At 45.2% G+C, this 22,802-nt stretch overlaps 2 protein-coding genes across 3 annotated transcripts; both read left to right on the forward strand.

Moving 5' to 3' along the window:
- Positions 1-109: 109 nt before the first annotated feature.
- yaf2 (YY1 associated factor 2) lies at positions 110-13,961 on the forward strand. 2 transcript variants are annotated; one of them, XM_079294397.1, is made up of 4 exons: positions 110-234; positions 664-789; positions 9,923-10,078; positions 10,403-13,961. In XM_079294397.1, the coding sequence occupies exons 1-4, from the start codon at positions 209-211 to the stop codon at positions 10,653-10,655; spliced, it is 561 nt and encodes a 186-aa protein (XP_079150523.1). In that variant the 5' UTR covers positions 110-208; the 3' UTR covers positions 10,656-13,961. The 2 variants fall into 2 exon arrangements, with proteins under 2 accessions (XP_079150523.1, XP_079150524.1); XM_079294398.1 differs by lacking the exon at positions 664-789 and having other exon boundaries at positions 114-234.
- Positions 13,962-14,660: 699 nt separating this feature from the next.
- LOC306795525 (glucoside xylosyltransferase 1-like) lies at positions 14,661-22,578 on the forward strand (the record flags this gene model as incomplete). The annotated part of the gene is made up of 7 exons (XM_079294058.1): positions 14,661-14,863; positions 15,373-15,577; positions 15,688-15,819; positions 16,061-16,312; positions 16,489-16,612; positions 16,838-17,010; positions 21,149-22,578. 7 exons carry the CDS (start codon positions 14,661-14,663, stop codon positions 21,308-21,310), a joined length of 1,251 nt encoding a protein of 416 aa, XP_079150184.1. The 3' UTR covers positions 21,311-22,578.
- Positions 22,579-22,802: the final 224 nt, after the last annotated feature.

A 22,802-nucleotide genomic window follows, 5' to 3' on the forward strand; every position in this document is an offset into this window, starting at 1 on the left:
GCGGCATATATTCATCAAGAGGAATGTCAGCCCTCGGAAGTAACCCAGCCTCTGATTGGCCAAAGCGAGTCACGTGACCCTTTCCCAAGCGGAGTTTCCACGACAGCTGGAAGCCGAGCGGCAGGGGCGCATCGCTTCTTTGCTAAAATTACTGGAAATAACAAGACTTCTACTCGCCTCAGCACCTCCAGATAAACCCTGGTCTGGTATGGGCGACAAGAGGAGTCCCACAAGGTAACGACCGAGTGATTGTGTCCCAGATATTCAAGCTAGGAGCGGGGAGCGGACATCGACAAGCGCACGGGAAAAAAAATGGGTTTTCTCCACGGTCTCTCTATCTCTCTCCCTCCCTCCGCTCTCTCGCTCTCTCACTGCATGTGTCTGTGTTCGCGTGCGGGTTGTGTGTGCGTGCGCGCGCGGGTGTTAAAACCTCATCGCCAATTACAGTGTCGGATCACAGCGCGCTTGCAGATGATTTTCATAAATCCTATAGGCTTACCCAGATGTTTGCTATCGATAGCCTTCGTGGATGCGAGCTGAATACACTGTTGTCTCCTCTCGCCCCCTTCTTCTTCTTCTTCTTCTCTCCCACCATCTCTTTACGTTTTTTTATTTCCTTCTCCCCCCCTCCCTTTTTGTTGGTACATTTTATTGTTTTTAAAGGCCGAAGCGTCAACCGAAGCCCTCCACCGACGAGGGGTTCTGGGACTGCAGCGTGTGCACGTACAAGAACACGGCAGAGGCTTTTAAGTGCATGATGTGTGATGTCAGGAAGGGGACGTCAACAAGGTAAGGCGATGCATATACACACCACCTTTGGTCTTTTCCGTAATGGTGGGTCCCCAAGGGGGTTCCTTGGGGGAGACTCAGCAGCCCCCTCCCACCCAGAACAAAATGAGGAACAGTTTAATCCCCCCCCCCCTTTCTCACTCCCTCTTAGCAATTTGTGCATTTGTACCATGAGACAATGGATTAAGGTAATTGTATATTTCTCAGATGTTTAAAACCTCCCCACTGTTGTACTGTTCTATATAGAGTACAGGCAGTTAACATAAACGAACATGGAGTGCGCTGGTTCATGTACTGTAGTGTTTCCTGCATTTATGTTGCATGATTTTGTGCAAAGGAATATATATATCTATATATCTATATATATATCTATATCTATATATATATCTATCTATATCTATATCTATATCTATATATATATATATATATATATATATATCTTACTTTATCTGATAGTTTTCATCAAACCCAACATGATAATTCTGTTTATTTCCTCTGAGCAATGCATTAGTCTCCATGTTGTCGTTCACACTGACCTCCGTAAAATGAGGGAGAGGGACGGCTCGCTCTTTAAGCACACACACATCCATCTTGTTGCCCCGGAGATATTTGTAACAGATGAGGGGGGTTGCTTCCAATACTCGAGCATACAAATACACAGCATGTAGGTACACACACACACACACACACAGGCTGGTATTTTGTCCTGACATCAGTGATTTGAGGCAGGAAATGACTGTTATTCCTGAGTGGCAGTCATTATCAGGATGAAAACACAACAAAGGGTGAAGGAGAGGAAGTGTAGCCATTAGCTCTGGCTATGGGAAACAGTGTGTGTGTGTGTGTGTTGTAACATGATCTTCCTCTTTAATGTCTCCTCTCCTGCGTTAGCACAACTTTCCCAATGATTTAACTGCAACAATAACACATCGGCGCAGTCGTCCGCTTTGGTGCCTTTTCATAATTGTGGTATTTCTTGTGTCGGTGCATGCACTCATTCGCCCGTGCGTGCACTTGAGTGCATGAGTGTGGGAGGGCTTGTTGTGAAAGGAGGTTGTCAGAGCAGCTGCCAGACAGACAGCCATAACTCATTACTATGCAACAGCTTAATCAGCCCGCTGTCATCAGAGACACACACACTCGCACGCAGATGCACTCAACATGCAAATTGTACACATGACTGCCTGCGTGTTCGTACGCAAACACACACATTCTTAATACGCACAATTATAATCGCTCGCGCAAACAAAGCGGTTGAACGGCAGACATACTGTTGGCATAGAGTTCAGCTTATTGCGGTTGATTGTTGAGAGCACACTCCAGGGTGTGTGTGTGTGTGTGTGTGTGCGCTTCCTTAAAAGCAAAGCAGCCCGCAGCTTTGCCAAGAACCTGTCTGAATCCTCACGTCACCAAAAAACCGTGACATTCTTTGTCTCCTCCATCTGGGCATTTTTTTTGTGGAAATTGGCAAGGGGCCCACAGTTCCTCGCTACACCCCTGACAAACTTAGAAAACGTCCGTGAGAAGGTCTTATTTAATGTCAAGAACTCCCTGTCTACCCAACTGCAGTGCTGCAGAAATGTAGTAGTAGTGTTTGTCATGCTTTTCCCCCCAGAAGGCCGTACGACAGGCTAACACTGCAGCAAAATGGCCACACGGGTGGTCGCAGCTGTTAACGACCGAACACAACAGACAAGTGGACGTCTCCAGCGAGCGAGCCAAAAAGGCGTACGACACGCGGAATATAAATGTGGGACGAATCCCCTCGCTGGTTACCAAACAAGCATGACTGAGCAATTACCGCGAAGTGACAAATGAATGCTCGACACGGGGCGATGAGTGTCCGCCGGTTGGAAGAGGCGTCCCACGGCCAGAAGGTCACAGTTGTGGGCTCTGTGGAAAGTGGCTTAAAATCAACTTTGTCACAGGTTGACACTTTTTTCCTGACGGGATCTGCAAGTGCTAGAGATGACGGGCCCCAAAAGTAACATTTCAGGGGCAAGGTAGAGAAATATTTTTGTCGTTTGCATGGAGCTAGCCGTCGAGAGATGGATTTTTTTTATGAAGGTGGGGTTTAGCGGATCTCGCCGCCTTGCTGCTTCTGATGTGGAGAGATGATCTACTGCAGGGACCCAAAGCCGGCGTGCTGATTGAAAGCACGTCGCAGAGGCTGCGAGCTTGACTGACGACAGGGGATACATCAGCAGAACTGGCTTATCAGAGAGAGAGAGCGAGAGCGATAGATTCTGTCAGCGGGCTCGGAAAACTTGTGCGGCTAGGGAGTCGAATTTTGAGGAAACGTGAGCGGGACCTGTTTAAATATTCGCTCTGCACCTACGTTTTGGGAAAGAGAATGCACGCTGGCTTGCAAACCTGATGCATTTGTGCAGATGCTTATGGAATACTGTGTTTTTCAAGCTGCTTTAGCTCACAGTGTCGAATTAAAGCCGCCTTTTTAGAGGAGCTATATGATCACAACGCATCGTGTGCGGCCCTCATTACCTTAAAAACTTTTGCCGGGGAAAAAGAGTGGCGGGATCGTTTCATCTCTCTGGGCTCAGTCCCAGCCGTTTGAAAAGCTGCAGCACGACAGATGAAAGTCACAGAACGGCGGTGTGGCGCTTAAAAAGGAGGCCGTTTTGATCAGTGCAAGGTCACAGGTTTGATTCCTACATCAGCCGAAAAAAAAACCAAAACCTCAGGCAGAGCTTCCATTGAGCAAGACAACGAAGGCCTCTCAGCGAAAGCCCATTGTCCTGGATAGGAGTCTCTCCTTTAAGAAGGGAGACGAGGCATGATTCAGAGTCAACGCCCGGCGGCTGGCGTGCGGTACAGCTTGAATAAGCCGTAGATGTCCCGTGCAGTGGTGCTGACAGACGGCAGTATTTGGCCGAGGACGTGTGTTCAGGTTTAACAGCTGAGTGTAATAGAGCACCGTGTGTGTGTGTGTCGAGCCTGCACCACCTGCATCTGCTGTTCACCGAGCTGAGCTCTGACAGGGAAACACACTGTGTGTGTGTGTGTGCGTGCGGCCAGCAGCATTATATTTCTGCAGGTCAGGACAGTGAGCTTGATCAGTCCTCTCTCTCTCTGCCTCAGGCCATCTTGTTTGTGTTCACATTCTCTCTCTCTCAGCTATTCCCGCTTGTTCTCTCTCTCTCTGCGTCTCTCTCCAGGAGTTGAACTTAGCGTAAGGCGTCTCTCGATGACAGCTTGAGTGATGTGCGCGTTTTGTCAGCTCCGCCTAAACAAGCACCAGCCATTCTGGCCGGCTTGCAACCTGTCAGCATCTGGCTGCTGCGGTTCGTCGTAGTCTGCACCGGCTCGCCCTCACGGGTCATGAGCAGTGTGTGCACACACTGTCACAAAAACAATCACGCTGTAATTGTTCGAGTGGCTTAATTGTTGTTGATCTACCTTTTAAATAAACGTAGCTTTCAATACAACACAGCTCAGAGTATCTGGTGCAGGATTCAGGCCTTGTTGTATTTATCATTCAAATATAAAAACTTGTTGTTTTTGTTGTTGATTAATCTGACGATTATCTTCTTGCCTTTCCATTTAAGTAAAAAAAAAAATGGCCTACAAATAGGCCAAAACCCCAAAGATACTCAGTTTACAAGCGTATAAAACTGAGTCGAAAATCTTCATTTTCTGGTACTTGTAGCCTGCGGAATTTTAGGCATTATCCCAACAGAAGACAGTGATTCATCACATGGAAACAAGATGAAAGGAATTAAATGCTATCACCAAAATCATAAAGCAGTACAGCGCAAAGAGATCCAAATTGTGATGTAGATATTTGTAATACAATTGTTGCCATTTCGAAGCCTTATAAATATGAGATACTGATCAGCTGCTGGAGCCATCTAGTTATGGGAAACCGTGTCCCGAGTTGCATAGACTAAGTTTATCTTTAAAGTGGATGGGGGGGGGGGGATGGGTGTTTATTCTCTAAAAAGTAGCTGCCTCGGTAAAATGCGAGCAACTGACATGGAATACTAAAATCCATTTAAAATGCTGCCTGAAGGAAAATGTATCCGTTTAAAATACAGAGAATAAAGTGTGAATTAGCTGTACTTCCACGTTGTTCCACTCACTGCCTGTGCACACACACATATATATATTCTGCACATTCTTACGAGAATGCAGTTTCATTTGGGCAATAAAATGAATTACCCATTTCTTACATCTCTGTTATGGGAATCAGCTTCCTAGCTTCCCGCCTCCGCACTTTTCTACAGGGTCATTCTTCCGTTTTGGAATAGTCAAATGATTGATACAGCAACTGTGTATCACCAAATCGGTGTTTGATCGTCCCATTTAAATGATTACAACCTCTTACAAGTCACACAGTCGGCTCGGTCATGTGGGCTCCTGGTTCCAGCGGCCGCACGGCATACAAACACCGGAGTGTACACTGGGGACAATGAAGCTGGCTGTTATCACGTCACCGTGGCTCAAGATTATGGCTACGTGATAAGCCTGTAATTACACTGGTGACACTGATGCATGACATGCTGCTCTATGTGTGTGTGTGTGTGTCTTGTGTGCAGGCGGGCCTGTGAGAGAGAGAGAGAGAGGAGAATGTGGTGTAGTGTGGCTAGTGGGCTGTAGAAGGTGTCATAAACCACATGAACGGGGCGGGCCATCTGTCTCTCTCTTCCACACACACACACACACACACACACACGCGCACGGTGGTAGCGTGTACAGGCAGGGAGAGACATTTATCATCGGGTTGGAGGGGCTCCCAGGAGCAGCCTACGACCCGCTGATAGGACGCACACCACCTCGATTGAGAGTGCTCAACAGGGCATAAAATAAGCTATTTCACAACGATCTTACAATCATCACAGAACAGCGAGACGAGATTTTTGTTTATCGCAGCACACACTCCCGCGCTTATTTGCAGTCCATCAGAACGTCCCGCAGGCTGTTTGCTCATCACACACTCGACAAATGTTAGCGGGTCAAGCCGACGGCAGCAGAATTCTGCACTGCCTGTCAATTCATATGCAACGCGTCACCAGTTCAACGGTTTCATAGAGAGCCGTTGGAATAATGGCCAGAGCTGTAAAGATATTCAGAAATAAAAGTCCAAAACTATGAAGGCTTTCGCCTAAAGACTGGCATCACGTTCAAAGCAGGAACATTTGGGTCCGTCCTTTGCGTGCTTTGGTAGAAAGTAGTTCTGAATCAGAGAATTGGGAGTCGGCTTGGAGGTATATTTGGAATAAAAGATGACGCACATCAGATTTTAAAGTGGAATCTTAGGCTGCAAAACCCTATTTTTGCTGTCCAGTAAAAATCAATGTATCTCCAAAATGCTTCATCACAAAGCTGAAAACTGGACGTGTTTTATTAATGATAAGTATGAGTATTAGTCGTCTTTTTACAAAGGTCATTTGGCCTCGTCTATAAACAGATTCTGGCTCGCACACACACACACAGTCAGTGTTAACGACCCGTTTGTCCGCTGATGGCAGAAACTTGGCGGTCAAACCTAAATTTGCTATGTGACCAAATCAGGACCAGGGGAGACATGTTTTCTTTTTTTTGCTGTGTTGGTTCTTCCACTGCTTCGGTTGGTTCGTGGAGGAGCGTGAGGTCAGCGGGTGCATCAGAAGGAGGGAGAGAGGGAGAGATAGCGATAGACTGTGTGTGTGTGTGTGTGTGTGTGTGTGTGTGTGTGTGTGAGAGACATATTTGCAAAGGGGTCAGCCAGAGTTTCCCCGTCAGTGAAATGTGTGTGGGATTAATGGCATCGTTTGTACTTCCCAGAGTTTGTCTCCGTTAAAAGCGAAATTCTTCGTCTTGTTTAATCTAAAGCAGCGGTTCCCAAACTTTTTAGGCCACGCACCCCCTTCTACATCCCGACCGGGTTCACGCACCCCCAACCCCCCCCCCCCCCCCCCCCCCCACACACACACACCTTAAAAAAAAAAAGCAACAGAGCCGCATAAAAATCGGACGAATGAGAGAACAGTTTGCTCGCGCGTGGCGTTTGCCGTGAGGCACCCGATCGTCAGGTCTTCAGCCCTCGGAACAGGCCGCGGGTCAATAACTCGTGGGTGGCGGGGTAGAGGCGAGGCAGATCACAGAAAAATAATAAAGACTAGAGTACAGCAACGATATGTTGATGAGAAGCGTATTTGTACGTCAAACACAAACGTAATCAGGGAGAAAATACGTTCGTGGTAAAACGTAATTGAGAATGCATTTTAGTTTTGGGGGAACGTAATTTTTAGGAGACAGGACTGCACCGCCATTACACTTTTCCTCTCGCGCACCCCCTAGAGGCGCCCCACTTTGGGAATCCCTGATCTAAAGCAAGAGACAAGATGGCGGAGCGGCTTTGCACTCACGCGTTTGGAAATGTAATAATGGTCTTAATCTAAGTAATGAAACTCCAGCAGAAGCGATGGACCAACAAACGCGCCAGTACAGAGAGACTCTATGTTCTCTTGACTACATTAAAATACATTTTCCTTTTCAAGGAAATGGAATTTGGCGCGTTTAAAGCCCGCCTCGTAACGTCCTAATTTCCCAGTGTGGGACTCCATTAGCTGCCGTGGAATAGATGGCCCGAGCAGAGCAAAATATCGATCGGAACAACAGTTCCAACACGCGGTATTAATGTCAGAAAGAATAGGCTGTTACATTAGGCACAGAAATTCCTGTTGGAATCAATAAACACACACACACACAGCTTCCAGATGGAGGCCAGTAGCGAAGGCCTAAGTGCTACGATAATAACCATTTGATTGGGTTAACAGAGGCAGTTGTGTTTAGGCCTGCTTGCTTTGCCTCGCGGAGCGATATTAGCTCGTCTCCTCTTTCACCTCCGGGGTTATTGAGCCGGCTCTATTAGTGAGAATCTACTTCATTGTTACACAGGGACGCACGAGTGGTGTTTATACTCGGCCCACGATCGCTCTCAGGCACAGCCAGTCCTTTCCTCTTTTTCTTTTTCTTTTAAATAGAAAAACGGAGCATAATTAGCCTCAGGTGATGGCACATACAGTGCTCATTTGCTGCATTAATGAGAGACGGAGACTGCAGCAATTCAGCTGTTCAGCGCGCGTACAGTAAATCACAGGAACCATAGAAGCGCATAATGAAATCATGAATCAAAGAGGAGGTTATGAAACGAGGCAGCCAGCAGTCTTGTTTTTATTTTATTTGGTAGAATGTGGCCCTTGGGGCGGGATGGTATTGGTTGTAAGGGTGCCGTAAATTTCTCTTTGAGAGGTCTCTGCATTTTATTTAAAAGAAAGTCCCCCAAATAAAAAAAGTGTCAGCAGTTCTGCAGCGCCGCGCTGACAAGACGGACATATTAGAGGATCTCGACATCTCCTCCCTATCAGACGGTTATGTAGGCCAAGAGACCCATTTGCATTTGGCTCCAGCCTTGCTAGCATCGCTGCATGTTCTGTGAAGGCAGCGATAACTCCGGCAAGAAGAAAGACTGACTCTAGGAGAGTCTCTTTGAAGCTGGGCCCCAATTTAGGTCATCACCGAATGGTGGAACAACAGCTTTGCCCTTAGAACAAGACAGCAGACCAGCAGCTCTGGCTTCTGTGTCTCCTCTTAGAAAAGCCTCTAAATCCAGCGAAATAGGCCACCGAGGCTCTTTGCACAGCAACACTTGGCCAAATGCTCACACTAATTCTGTAGATGGATTTCGTCAAGTACACTCTGTACTGTATTTGCATGAGACATGTTCTTTTTTTTTTTTTTGAAACTGAAGCACCTGGAGGCCTATGTTTTGTAATTGCAATACTTTTGGAAGGGTTCACACACAGGTTAGTGCACTTGAACGAAGCTGCTGTACTGTGTTACCGACAGAGAATCAATACAAAACCAAGCTTGCTTTCTCACAGAAATACTTCACCAGCGGTTTGTTCAAAGCTTACATTTCACAGAAAGCGGCTGATGAATTTGTTTTCACCGTGTTAATTTTTCCGCTCGAATTACAAACCGGAGTGCTCACTGGGGCTCAGAAAACACACTGTGCTGTTTCCCATTATGCCCTCATGCTTCATCTGCTCACTGTGTGTGTGCATACATGTGCGCAGTCTTGTGTATGTGCCTCAATATGCTTCAGTGTTCGATTGCATTCATAAAAAAGCATGCATACGTTCTCATGTGCACCCATTATAGATTTGTACACACCGCTTTGGCTTTTGGGTGCGGTATGCCCGTGCTGTGGTGTGTAGAGGTGCATTCATACATATAACTGTGTGTGTGTGTGTGTCTGCGCATGCAAAAATCAGCCGCTACATGTGCAGGCTCTGTCAACAGATGGCCTTTTCGACACACTCGCCTCTCGGCTAGGGCCCCCCCCCAAAAAATCTCTCGCTCTCTCTCTCTCTCTCTCGCACAGAAATACGATCGCAGCCTTCATGCATGCAAACTGTTGCCAAACCGATTGCATAATGTATAATTTTTGAGACAGCAGGCACTCACGGAGGATGGACTGCGAAGAGGAACATTTAGTGGACCGTGTTCCACATTCTGTTTGATATTTGATTCACCTTTTAACATTCTGCAGTGTGTGTGTGTGAAGGTGCATCATCCTCGCTTATCAGGCAAGCATTGCCGTCGGCGACCACTGGTTTTCTGTCATTGTTAACAGATGACGGGCTTTTGATGCAAGGCAGTTAAAACATGAAGTTGGGTGTTTGTATGCGATCTATAAATCTTAAAATCCATCATCGAAAATATAAATTAGCCGGTGAAGGATCAAAACCGCGGCGTGGCAGTTCACGCCCTCGCCTGGGGATAAAAGACACAGACTCCAGTGAGAATATGACATTCCACATTTGGAACCTTTTTTTTTTAAGAACAATAATATTGTGTCACACCGTGCTTGAAGTCAGATCTAATCTCTCCTTCACATGCAGTCTCACAGAATCCTGTCTGAGCCGTTAAAAAACAAGCCTGTGCAGGTAAACCACATATCTCACAGATGGCTCAATCCCCGGGCCCTATAACCAGCGCTGGCAGTGATTATTGGCTCTTGACGATGGCGGTGAAGCCATGTGCTCACTGTGATTTTCCCTCTCATTAATCTGCCGCACTCTTGTCTCCCCCTTCCCTCCCTTCCTCCCCCCCCCCCCGGAATCAGGAAGCCTCGTCCCGTCTCCCAGCTCGTCTCGCAGCAGCAGGTAACGCAGCAGTTTGTGTTGCCCCCGCAGCCCAAAAAGGAAAAGAAGGAGCGAGTAGAGAGGGAGAAGAGCGACAGAGAGCCGGCACTCAAGAAGAACAGTCACAAGAAGATGAGGTAAACAAGCTGACAGGGGGTTTAGGGGAGGGGATGCATGAATAACCATGCTATAGATGGTGTTTATGTTGCCACTTGAAGTGTTGTCATATTTCATGAAGAACTTCAAAAAGATCGAGGTGAGGAGGGTGGGGGAACACCAGAAATGAATTTCAAAGCTGGAGGATGCTCTTTGGAGTTTTCAGTGAGAGATGAAGGCGCTTTCACTCTTTGGGTAAATCAGTGATCGTAGTTTGTTTTTTTTGCAAAGGGCTGATTGGAACAGGAACCTCAAGCAGGATTTTAAAGACATGTTCAATGTTGTTTCTCACTCTCTCCCCCAAGGCCGAGGTTAAAAAACATCGACCGGAGCAGCGCCCAGCACCTGGAGGTGACGGTCGGGGACCTGACAGTCATCATCACGGACTTTAAAGAGAAGGCCAAGCCCTCGTCCGCCCCGGCGACGTCGTCCAGCACCGCGTCCACGGCCGACCTCCACAGCCAGAATGGCTCCAGCTCGGAGAACACAGAGAAGGGGCTCTCCCGCTCCTCCTCACCCCGAGAGGAGGGGAGCTCCGTCAACGGGGAGTCCCACTGAGTCACCCCCCCCTCCCTCCCACGGCCTCTCCACCCACATCTCATCTGCAGGCCCACGGGTCACTGGTGGAGCATTCCTGCCTTCACTTTCAAAGCTGCACATTACTGACGAAGAACAGTTTGCTTCTTTTTCTTCTTCTGGATATTACAATTTCAAAAAAGGAATTGTGACCGAACACCAGATTTGGTCGAGTCCAATAGGTTTTAAAGATTCTCTGGATTCCTGCATTTAGAAAAGCAATACGAAAGACCTTTTAGCTCCACGTTTCGTAGAACATTTGGCGTCATTGGAAAAGGATCCCCCGCACGCTTTCCGAACCTCGCTCCGAGAACATTTACCAAGACTGCCGATTTTATTCTGACGAAGGACTTCCTCAGAACTGACCTGAGACATGTCTGAATAAATGTTCGGACAAGCTTTATGGTGCTGTGCGGCTTCCTTCGGATGCGCCTGCCTTTGTCGAGGCTTTTCTCTTTACATGTGCAGCCGCAACCTCACATCCCCCTGCAGTGGCCGTCAGAGTGACCTATTCTCTCTCTCTCTCTCTCTCTCTCTCCCCCCCATGGAGTCTTCAGCCTCTACCTTCCCCCGTTATGAACCTGAACCACCCATTACGCACTCAGTGCCCCGACACTGAACCTTCAACCTCACAGGCAACCGTTGCTCCTGCTCTTAATTACTCCAAGCTTTTACTTGTGGACTGCCTCAGCTGTGGAGGGACTTTTTGTTTTTTTTGACACAGCGGAGCAGGCTGTACTCCTACTGGCACCATGTGGTGCTTTTGGGTAATGTTTGGAGCGGGTCGATTCGTTCAGGTAATGCTTGTTAATGTACGTGTTAAAGGACATCGGGCAGGTTTTGATAAAAGCCCTCTTTTGAATGGTGCAGGAAGGTATAGCATATGATATTAAAGGATAATACCGGTGTTTTTGTCTTGTTTTTTAGCTTGTGCCAATAATCTACACTACTCCTTTTGGTTTGCATTACAGCCAGCGATGTTTAAAGTACAATCAGGGTTTTGTTCCATCTTTACATACAGTATAAAAACCACAAATCTGCATTAAGTGATATTTTTGGGATAATCATGTCATTCTGAGTAGTGCTGCAGCATGTAGATAATTAGCAACTCTCTGGCTGCATGCAGCTTTAAGTTCATTGTTCTGGTGTTCTGACCCACACACCATATCCATGGCCAGCAAACCAGCTCTGACATGCTGTTGTTACACTAGACTGATGTTTCTGGTGAAGAGAGGCTACGAGCTAACTAGCTTCTAGCCAATTACAGACCAGACCAGAGCTAAAAGTTGGGTAAATACTGAGCTGATGTTTGTCAGAAGACCAGAAACATTAATCCGAATGGACATTTATGTTGGTATGTGTCTGCCTGATATGCAAGTAGGCAATAGATTGCTAACATATTAGCCATAACAGCTCAAAATCTGTCTTTCAGGGCTTTATTTCGCTGTGCCCTCATGCTATCAAATAAATACACTTAATGCAGCTTTGTAATTCATTACAGCCCGCTTGAAAAGTGGTGGTCATACTTTATCCGTCACATTATAAAGTACATGATGCCGGCAAATTGTGACACTAATCACTGACGTCCTACCATGCTACACCGTGGTGAGCGTCAATCACATGACTCCCACAGAATAAGACACGTCATCATATTTCTGCTTTTTACCTTTATTGGCACTTTTTATTTTCTCCATCAACAGCTAATTGAAAGCCAAGTTCATCACAGAGGAAAAAAGTGACTGGTTGTTGTCAATATGAGGAATTGGCAACTAAATATGGACGGAAGCTACGGGACTGTGGCTGTAAGGGACACCGGTATTCTCCTTTTAATCTCTGCTGCACCTGCTCAGCGGTCACAGTGGAGAACCAGAGGGTGCCTAAGCTGTTCTGCCCCCCCCCCCCCCCCCCTCCTCTGTGGACCCAGTTTGGACACAGCATGGTGCTTTTAAACCGTAAAAAAAAAAAAGGAGATTTGACTTCTGGACATGCGAAAGCTGATTGTGTGCCGTGTGACGGACTTCAGAAACTGCTTCAACTCCTCCATTTTGACGTAGCAAAGTGAGAGGAGCTTTAGGATATACTAAACCCTCAGCGGAACAACTACGGATCAACCGAACTACACACTAACTTATGAAACCTTGTAGAATACTACACAGATAAAAATGGATATTTCTAAAAAAAAAAAAAAATATTGTACTACAATGTTTTGATGTGGTTGTATTATCCATCATAGCAGTGTTATTGTCGAGAGTTTTACTTTTTCATTTTAGCACAGATCCTAAGAACTGTCATGGCATGATAATATTATGGTCTCGGTATATTGTGGGACAGGCTACGTCTCTTAGTTTGCTAGCATCGTTCAATGTATCGAGATCTCACAGGTTCACCACACTAGCTGGGACTAGCTGCGTGGACCCGCGAGAACTGTTCGGAACAGACGTTTGTTATTTGGTTGTGGCAAAAGTGGAAAGATTTTTAAAAAAATATGTTGGTTGTCACTTGTTAATATTTGTTTTGTTTTGCTCAGTTTTAAAAATGTGTAAACTTGTTTATTACATGTCTAAATAAGAAAATGCAAACATAAGAATCATTTTACTTATTGTCATATCGCTGTCACAGGTTTGTTTTGCTCAGCAGAGTGCTTGTTGTTTCAGCTCCATCTGGTGAACGACTTCATAACTGCTACTCATCCTCAACACTGTATGTTTGGGTTGTAATGTTTACAGATCAGGCCCATGTACATACATTGAGAATGGTGTTCATCCATGCAATAGCTAAGACATGTCCATGACTTCATTATAAAGGCTTACAGTAGTGAGCATAAGGTGTGGTTTACACACCATTAATTAGTCAACCACTACAAAAGTTGGTAACCTAATTTCCCCAGACTAAATGAAAGTGCAGTTGACGTCCAGGTCTGTTGTCTAGTGGAGCCACATCAATAAAGACGGACTAGTCACTTGAAGCCATGAATGGGTCTTTTCAGAGGTGGAATCCATTGAAAGTTGCTGCAGACACAGCCTGGGGGGGGGGGGGGGGGGGGGTTCAACACTGCGTATCGCTCCCACCCTTCCCCCATTTAGGGTCCCGACCTCCTGCTTCTGTTGCACTGAAGAGCATCAAGTTAAACGAGGGGAATCGACAAACCCGGAAAACGGTTGTGTCCTTCAGAATAAAAGTCTAAATGTAGTCCTTAAAGTGGTTATGAAGGCCAGTGGCTGCACGGAGGTACAGAACCTCGGAAAGTAATTATGATAATGAATGTATTACAATAAACGATGAAGATCACTGGCATATTATTTGTATTAGGATATGTTCCCAAGCCTCCCATCAGGTGTAAGATTGTCAAAATTCTTGAATTTGGAAGAGATGGACTAAAGATACAGCAAATAGTTCCTCCTTCCCTCACAATATAGTCTTCTAGAACACGAGTGTAACAGCACACAAGCATTACCATATTACAGCCACATTTTTACAGTTTAACTTCATTAATGGGTCTCAAATGTCATAAATATAACCAAATAATTGTACAATCCAATTTATCCAACCAGAAATGTCCACTCTGACTCCACTTAAATGTGGTCTCTTTAGAAAGGAAATCTTTTAGAAAACAATGAAAATCTGATGTGAGTATGGCAGCTGAGGAGCATTATGTTTAGCTACATTGTTTTCCACACCTACATTGTCACACAATATATACATTGTAACATAGTATTACTATACAAGATATCAGCTCATTCCATCAGACCAAAACAGACAAAAAAAGGTAATTAAAGCTAAAACAGCATACAACAGCAAAATGTGGAGTGAAGAATTGCATGTCTTCAGAATTGCCGTCAGAGGGTGCAATTGACACGCCAGATAATCATTTTATTTTTATACTTTAACCGGAAGTGCGTTCCCACTGCGACGAGCTTCGCAGGTCGTACTATAAGCTTAGTTTCTATGTCATGACTGTAGCTACGAGTTGTGTTTTCAAACTCCAAAATGCGGCGTTACATTCGTGCACTAATGTTGTGCACGGTGTTCGCCGTGTTTTCGGGCTTGTACGTTTACAGTAAACTATTTTACGCGGACGTGTCTGTCGGTGGGAACGGACCGAAGAGGGTTTTCATCCCACCGAGAGTCCCCGGAGGCAGGCGAGGTACCGCGGACAAAACTGGGCCCAAAAGCCCACACTGGTACAATAGGTAGGACTGGACTTTTATGTTTTTCCTGCTTTAACGGGGTACAACTGGGGTAAAAAAAAAAATACATTTCATACGATACGCATAAGTGTATATGTACACATCAAAAGTTACTCTGTACCACACTGGATGTATAGGAATGTAACGCTGACTGACTGAACGGCCCAACGCAGACAAAGTACACTGCAGTTAGCGTCATCTTTCTATGGGTGTTCTATGGGTGTAACGCGAGACGTGGACAGGTGTGGGACCTCGCGTGCACCCTCCCTCAGAGTTCCGGTTGTAATTGATACATCACTTAAGTTATGGATACAGTTGTCATACAAATAGTCTACACAGTACGACTCCCACAGACCAATAACTCAGAAGTATTATTTTTTTTAAGTCAGTTGAATCAAGTGCCCTTTGACGTCAAGATTAGCAACAAATATCATTATGATAACATAATCATACCCAGGACTCTGAGATCATCATTTTACATCCTCACTCCGACTCTCCTTCCTCTCACTCAGGTACATCATGCGTCAGCGGGGTCAGGCGGAGGCCGGTGGCGTTCAGAGCAGACCTGAACCCCCCATGCATCTGGCCGTGGTGGCCTGTGGGGAGAGGCTGGAAGAGACTCTCACCATGATCAAGTCCGCCGTGCTTTTCAGCATCAAGCATCTCCAGCTGCACATCTTCGCCGAAGATCAGCTACACGCCAGCTTCATGGAAGCCGTGAGTAGGAAAATACTGCAAGTTGCTTGCTGTTTCACTGTAAACTACAGAGTTTGTGTTGATCATATCCTGTATAATATACCCCTACTATTAATGTATCTGTGTTCCAGTTGGAGGCGTGGCCTGGTTTTATTCGCTCCAGGTTCAACTACACAGTCTACTCCATCAGCTTCCCCAGTGAGAACGCAGCAGAGTGGAAGAAACTCTTCAAACCCTGCGCTTCTCAGAGGCTCTTCTTACCCGTGAGTTTCTTACAGAAGCATGAGAACCACCGTGGAGATGCATATCTGACATCATTATGACATTCTCAGTTACTTTTATAGACAAAACATAACCCAAGTTAGAAAAAGGAATGGGAAGCTATAACAGATTATATTCTGTTACCCTGAGGAAAATCGACTTTGTCAGGCCACTGCAGAACATCCACGTTATTAATATTCTCAGTGACATCTATCTCCTGTGTGTCTTTCTCCATCTGCGCAGCTGATCCTGAAGGACGTCGACTCGATCGTGTACGTCGACTCAGACATCCTCTTCCTGCAGCCCGTAGACCGCCTGTGGGAGTTCCTGTCCCAGTTTAATGCCTCCCAGCTGGCCGCCATGGCCCCGGAGCACGAGGAGCCCCGCATAGCCTGGTACAACCGCTTCGCCCGCCACCCCTTCTACGGCAGGACGGGCATCAACTCGGGGGTCATGCTCATGAACATGACACGGATGAGGAACACGTACTTTAAGGTAAGGCTGAGGAGATATTTGTGTACTACCTTTATTGGCCACAAGATGTCCTCCTTCCGCTGCAGATGTTCACCAAAGTCTGTGCAAGGAGTTGGCAATTGTGAAGCTCCGGACACTTACAATATTGTGACACAGTAAAGGCATCTTTTTGGTGTTTACATATGTGTTGTTGACAGAATGACATGACGTCTGTGGGGCTGCGTTGGGAGGAGCTGCTGATGCCTCTTCTTCAGAAATACAAACTCAACATAACCTGGGGAGACCAAGACCTTCTCAATATCATTTTCCACCACAACCCTGGTAAGGCTGCACACACCAGTGCAGCACACATAGCATGTATCTTTCCATATACAAGACGGTAGACTTTTATCCATGATGCTTTTCAGCCTCCACAGACAAACTGGAGAGGGGTTACTTGTTGTCGACTGCTAGATTACCTCATCGTGCTCATCAAAGTCTACAGGATGTCCCTTCGCGGGCCCGATTTGTTGACTTGTTTCTGTGTTCGTACACTTCCACTCACAGAGTGCCTGCTGGAGTTTCCGTGCCGGTGGAATTATCGTCCAGATCACTGCATCTATGGTAGCAACTGTGCGTCAGCGGAAGAGGACGGCATCAACATCCTGCATGGAAACAGAGGGGTTTACCACGACCACAAACAACCTGCGTTCAGGGCCGTTTACGAGGCCATACGGAAGGTGAGCAGGAGCCCCCGTGTTAGAGTCTGTGGGATGCTTGAATACACTCGTCCATCTATGGGCTTTGTGAATTCAGTCACAGTATGGGCCTTTTCTCATGTTGCATCACAGGATATGGATTTGACATGGACAAAAATTGTCCCCAGTGCATAAAATGAACTGCGTTTCTATTTATCTTTTATTAACTTAATATTGTTGACTTTAGACATCTTCATCAAACACAACTAAAATGTCTTACCCTTGCTTTTTTTTAAATCCATTTCACGAATAATTACTGAAGACCAAAAGTAGATAACAAGACGTCATATCAAGATGAGTGCAGTTTGTCTACGATTACAGTTGATGACAGAAACGTGTCGATATTAAAAAGGTAAATATTAACAGAAGCCCCCCCGAGGTCTCAGCAGCCACAGCCATTATACAGGCAGATATTGATGGCAGCAGAGGAGCAGCCAATGCAGCCTCATCCTGCAGTCCATTAGTAGAGGACGCATCTCACTCCTTTTTGACTGGAAACACTTGCTTCCTTCTTATGATCACAGGGTTTATACATCCGCACATCACGTTTGACTCATTGCAATTTGTATTTCCACACATACCGAGTGCTGAGCACTTGGCAAAAACGCATTTTGGGAAATAAGAGCATCTACCAGAAAAGTGGCTGAAAACAGGCCCCCTGTTACAAGTCTCTTGGGTATATTAAAGTTTAAAAAAGAGACAAAAGAGGCAGCTGAGCCCTTTTCAAAGTGTTGTCGGTGTAATTTAGTGCATCATCCGATGAGAGGAGCCCTTTTATAACCCCAGTGACACACCTGCTCTCCAACACCGCCCTGTTCATTCACCCTCCGAGATGAGATTTTGGATTGGCGCTGACCCTAAAGACCGTTAAGTGTTCGTAACATCCGATGGTCTTCATTGGAAAACAAATGTCCACCATTTCCAGAAGGTCGGAGTGAAAGCTAATTTCCCCCATGAGGATTGTTTATGGGTTGCTTACCAACAGTGTAATGATATTGACGACACCGGTGGCATTTACTTAATGAAGCCATCAACGTTGGGAGTCTCATTGCTTTCCTATTAACACAGCATTGAACATAGATCAGAGCGATGGCTGATATACACCGTATGCATGGCCTGCAGTTCAAACTGCAGCTTTATAGGACAGGATCAATGACAGCAGTAGACACACATGTACCGCTGCGGCTAGAAGCGAGCATGAACCCGAGGGCCCATAGCGTGCGCTAACACACATTCTTTCCCAATAGCCGATGTAGGTATCGATACTTTCATACATCTGTGATAGAGTCTGGTCGACCAGGAGTATGGATTGATATTCTGTGTGTTTCATCTGCAGCAGAACCATAGGAGTCTGAGTAGTGTTATGGAGGGAATGACAAACAGGACAGCGCTATTTTCAGGCCTGGAATAAATAAACCCACAAAGTTTGGAAAAGTCGTGGGGTTTTCCTTTGCAAATACTTCTATGAAACTATAAATCTATGTTGGTTAGACAATATTGTGTTTGGGCAGATGAGATTCATCACTTGGCATGACATTGTTCTCTGCGTGGGGTGACAGAGTCTGACCTTTTTATTGTTTTATGAATCAACAAATGTTTCAGAGAATGTATGGTCATGGAAATTTGCCTCAAAGGCTTGGAAAAGTCGAGGAAATGTCATGGTAACCTTGTGTATGAACCCCGACTTTTACTCGGTTTAGAATATATAGCACAGTTGCGGGGGCATAAAGTTTGAGAATAGAACTAAGTGATGATGAATTGATTTGCTCTCACAAACAAATGCTCATGTGAAGGAGGATGGGCACAGAAAAACATGGCCCAAAGTGCAGATCCTATATGCTCCCATTTGACAAACCCAACCTGGCTGGTTTACTGTGACTTAGAACATGTCTAATTTCTTAAGCAAGCCGGCCATACCACGTGACTGATTCGGGAAATGGTTCACGGGTTTGGTGTGCGATTCGAATTATAAGGGGAAGTGAAACGCAATGGATCCCCCCTCACACTTTGTGGACTTCGGACTTTATTGCGAATTGTTTTGCAAACTATTATCTGTACCCCAGCGTCATCTGTGCCCTGTGAAAGGGTGTTTTCTAAAGCAGGCGAAATAATCAAAAAAAAAAAAGAAACTGCCTGAAGCCCAGCACTGTGGAAAAGTTGTTATAATTCAATAAAAATAAATACAATGTTTCATTTTGTCCCTAGTAAGATAAGGAGAGTCACAAACCAAAAAAACAGTTATGTTTGGCCGTGGCTCAATGGATAGAGAGGGTAGTCCGGTCATCGCTAGGTCCCCAGTTCGATTCTTGACTGGAACATGTTGATGTCAAGTTTCTTTAAACTTTTTTTACTTCTCACATCACAACCCTCTCCCCAATTTGTTTCCACTTTCCCTTTTGACCCCACCATTGTATCATAAAGACAGACACCATATTAATAAGTTCATAAGTTATGTATTGGCATCACAAACATCATTCATTAATTTATTCAATTCAATGCTTCACACACCAAAGCCATGGTGTCATTTTAATCACACTGCCTGTTTTACATTTATTGTCCACTTGATGGCGCAGTAGAGCAAATGAAGCACCATGAAGCTTTGACCCATGTGTGAACCAATTGGATGGAAAGCTTCAATGCTTCATGAAGCTTCATCTCGCCATCACTCGTAGCAAGTCTTTCTTAGAGGCTCATACAGGGAGGCAGTAAAGAGAAACCTCTGGTAAGCTTGGGCAGCAGAGACAAACTGGCAAAAGAGTGAACGCCGGTCGGAGAGCACACAAATACTGGGCCTGATTGCTAATCTGGAGCAGGTGTGTAATCAGGTGAGGGTCTGGGGCGGGGAAAACGCACTGAGTGCAGATTGAAGACAGGTGTTGCTGATAACATTAACATTATGGCTGCGGTGTATTCACCCGTCACGTTGAGCTTTTCTGTTGTCTTCACTGCTTTACATGATTGTTGAAGTTGAACTACTTTACCTGAGCTCAGTGGCCACAAGATTGTTGTTAATTTCATTGTCAAAGTCCTATCACCTGTTGTTAGTATCACAACGAGTCATTAATTCTACTGTGAAAAGCTCATTTTCTTAATAAACTGGCCATGCCCTGTATCCTCACACAAGGAAATGGGAATACAAGCAGCAGTGCTCCGCCCTGTCTGTCCGCCCGTCTGTCTGTCCCAAGCAGACCACAGCGGTCTGTCCGTCATAAAGCATCTCCTCCCTCCCTCCCTCCGCTGCAAAAAGAAGCTGAGCCCGGGAAGCAGCAGTTAAATTTTTACAGCCGATGGTACGTTTAGAGTTGGAGTCTGCACACCAACAGCGCCCCATCAGCCATACAAAATCAATACACCAACTGTAAATGCAACTTTATGACCTTGCAGGTGTGTGTGTGTGGAAGAATGTGCTCATAAAAACGCCATTCTCTTTGTGACCCAATATCTGGGACTCAACCGAAAGCAAATGAGCTGGCATAAAAAATGGTAATTCCTCTTTGATTTCCTCGGAGCGTTGTAAAGGCCCCTTCATTATTGGGAAGACATGAAATTTCTTCTGAAATCCCCGGTTATCACCGAACGGCAAGCCTATAGCATAAAACTGACTCCAACAACGTGGGCCGCTTTATGTTGTGCCCGGCCGACCGATCAGATTAGATGTGCGGTCCCGGCTGAGTTCAGCATGCCTTGCGGATTTTTTTAAAAAAATTTATTCTGGGAAAGAACCCAAATGCTGCCCAAAGCACCACTTTGCCCACTTGCTGAGGGAATCCGATCAATTCCACTGGAACAGTAGCAGGTTGAGAGCGGTCCTCGGGGGAGTTTTGATGGTACTTTGGGATTTCAGCAGCTCGTTTTAAGTTTACAACCTTTAGACAACCGCCACCCCCGTGTTTCAGCTCTCTGTAGAAACAACTTACTTGGCAAGTTTCCTTCATAAAAAAGTTCCTTTTCATCAGGATGCTTTTTGTTCCCTGATGTAAGTTCAGTACTTTTAAACCGAGGAGCTTATGCTCCGTTTAAATATGGAGTGCTTTTGGGATTTATTTTTACGTCCTCTGAGCAAATTTGGAAACAATACATCCCACCAAACCGAAGCAATGAATTGTTTTTGTCGTTCCAGTTCTCTTTCGGCGCAGACCCGGTGGCTTCGTTGTTGGATCCACTGGAGGAAGAGCTGCTGAAGACGACACACACGTATTGTGGTAAATCCCACGCGCTTCTCACCAAGAGGCTGGCACACAGCCTGGCAAACATCAACAGTAAGGCCCCACGTGGACGGTGACAGGACGGAATCACAATGATGGGACGGAGGCCAAAAGGAGCTTGTTCTCAAAGACTTGATTGTGACTGAACAGTAAGATACTGTACAGTTTATGTCTAATCCCCCAACAGCAGGGTTTTTAGACTGATCAGAAAAACATGTTTTTACTTGGCAAACTGTTCAATAACAAAGAATTGTGTCCACACTTCTTCGTGGACAGCTAATGAGTGGAGCTTTTAGGTTATTTCGGTGAACACCTGCTCCATAAAACAGTTGGGATTGTCTCAAACTGAGACTAATTAGTGCTCACCTCTTAAGTTGCTCTGGATAAGAGCGTGACGTAAATGTCTGCAATCTGCTCGAAATCTTACATTGTGTGAACGTATAGCAGAGAAAGCTATTTACTACTGGTGGACACATGGATGTCTCTATTACAGACTTTTATGACATTTTGTGTTTTACTTGACAACTGGGGATTTTTAATTTTATTTAAAACCAGCCAGCATTCAGTCTCCTCATCCAATCATTTTTTTCTTTGAGTGCCTTTGGTGACCGACTAAAGGGGAATAATCCTCATGGTGCAAACTCTCTGTAACAGTTTGGAAGAGTAGCTCTTGACTTTCCATCTTGGAGAATGTATTGAACCTTGTGAAACGCTCTTATTAAAAGAGACAACAGAATCCTATCAGAACTGGACGAAGGCCCCATTTTCACAGCTGTATGCACTGGCCCACTTTTTTGACCGTCAGAAACCATTTTAGTACCAACAACATGGAAGAGAAGTCGTTTCAGAGAACATGCAGCGGTTACTGATGATCATTTCTGAGTGTGTGATGAAGTGATTGTGTAAAAAATGTGTTTGAATAGTTCCTCATGTGTGGTTTTCCACAGTGGCAGGGGTAGAGCATATGGTTTATTTTATCTGTTACACAGATCACCTTGACCCAATATACAACAAGCAAAAATGAGGAGAGTCACATGGTCTACGGCCATGTTTATGTTTTGGGACGTCAGGTCATGTGACTCGACACAAATGTTTCTTTTTTGTGTCTTCTAAGTTTATACATTTCCTTGTTACTTTGAATACACGTGTTTCTGGCAATTTGTGAATAATTCAACACCACAGCCAGCGTACATAATGCGGAACAATTGTTGTTGAAAATGTGAATAAGCTACAAGTTCCACTCCCAATGCCAAAGCATTTCTTTTTTACTATAATTATGGGTTTTGCACCGTTGAATGTATTTTCTAAATGTTATTTCCAGTGCTTATGTTGGTATGGTTGTATTGTGAGGATATGCTTTGTGACATGTTTATATGTCATGTGCTGTTGGTGTGTGTGTTTTTTACATTAAATATCATTTTTGTGGAACTGTACAGCAGTGTGTCTTGTTTAACCACCAGAGGTCAGCATGTTTTGATATTTTGGTACGAGTGCTTAATGAAAGCTATTGTTTAGGTACTTTTTACAATAATAATAATAAAATATTTACAACAAAGTAATAACATAAGG

The sequence above is a fragment of the Melanostigma gelatinosum genome, assembly GCF_949748355.1.
Source record: "Melanostigma gelatinosum genome assembly, chromosome: 22".
Classification (NCBI taxonomy): Eukaryota; Metazoa; Chordata; class Actinopteri; order Perciformes; family Zoarcidae; genus Melanostigma; species Melanostigma gelatinosum.

Bases quoted from the DNA above. Each gene is read 5' to 3' on its own strand.
- yaf2 (XM_079294397.1), top strand. From the start codon at position 209: ATGGGCGACAAGAGGAGTCCCACAAG. The intron at 235-663 runs GTAACGACCGAG...TTGTTTTTAAAG, and splicing joins GACAAGAGGAGTCCCACAAG to GCCGAAGCGTCAACCGAAGC. The intron at 10,079-10,402 runs GTAAACAAGCTG...CTCTCCCCCAAG, and splicing joins AACAGTCACAAGAAGATGAG to GCCGAGGTTAAAAAACATCG.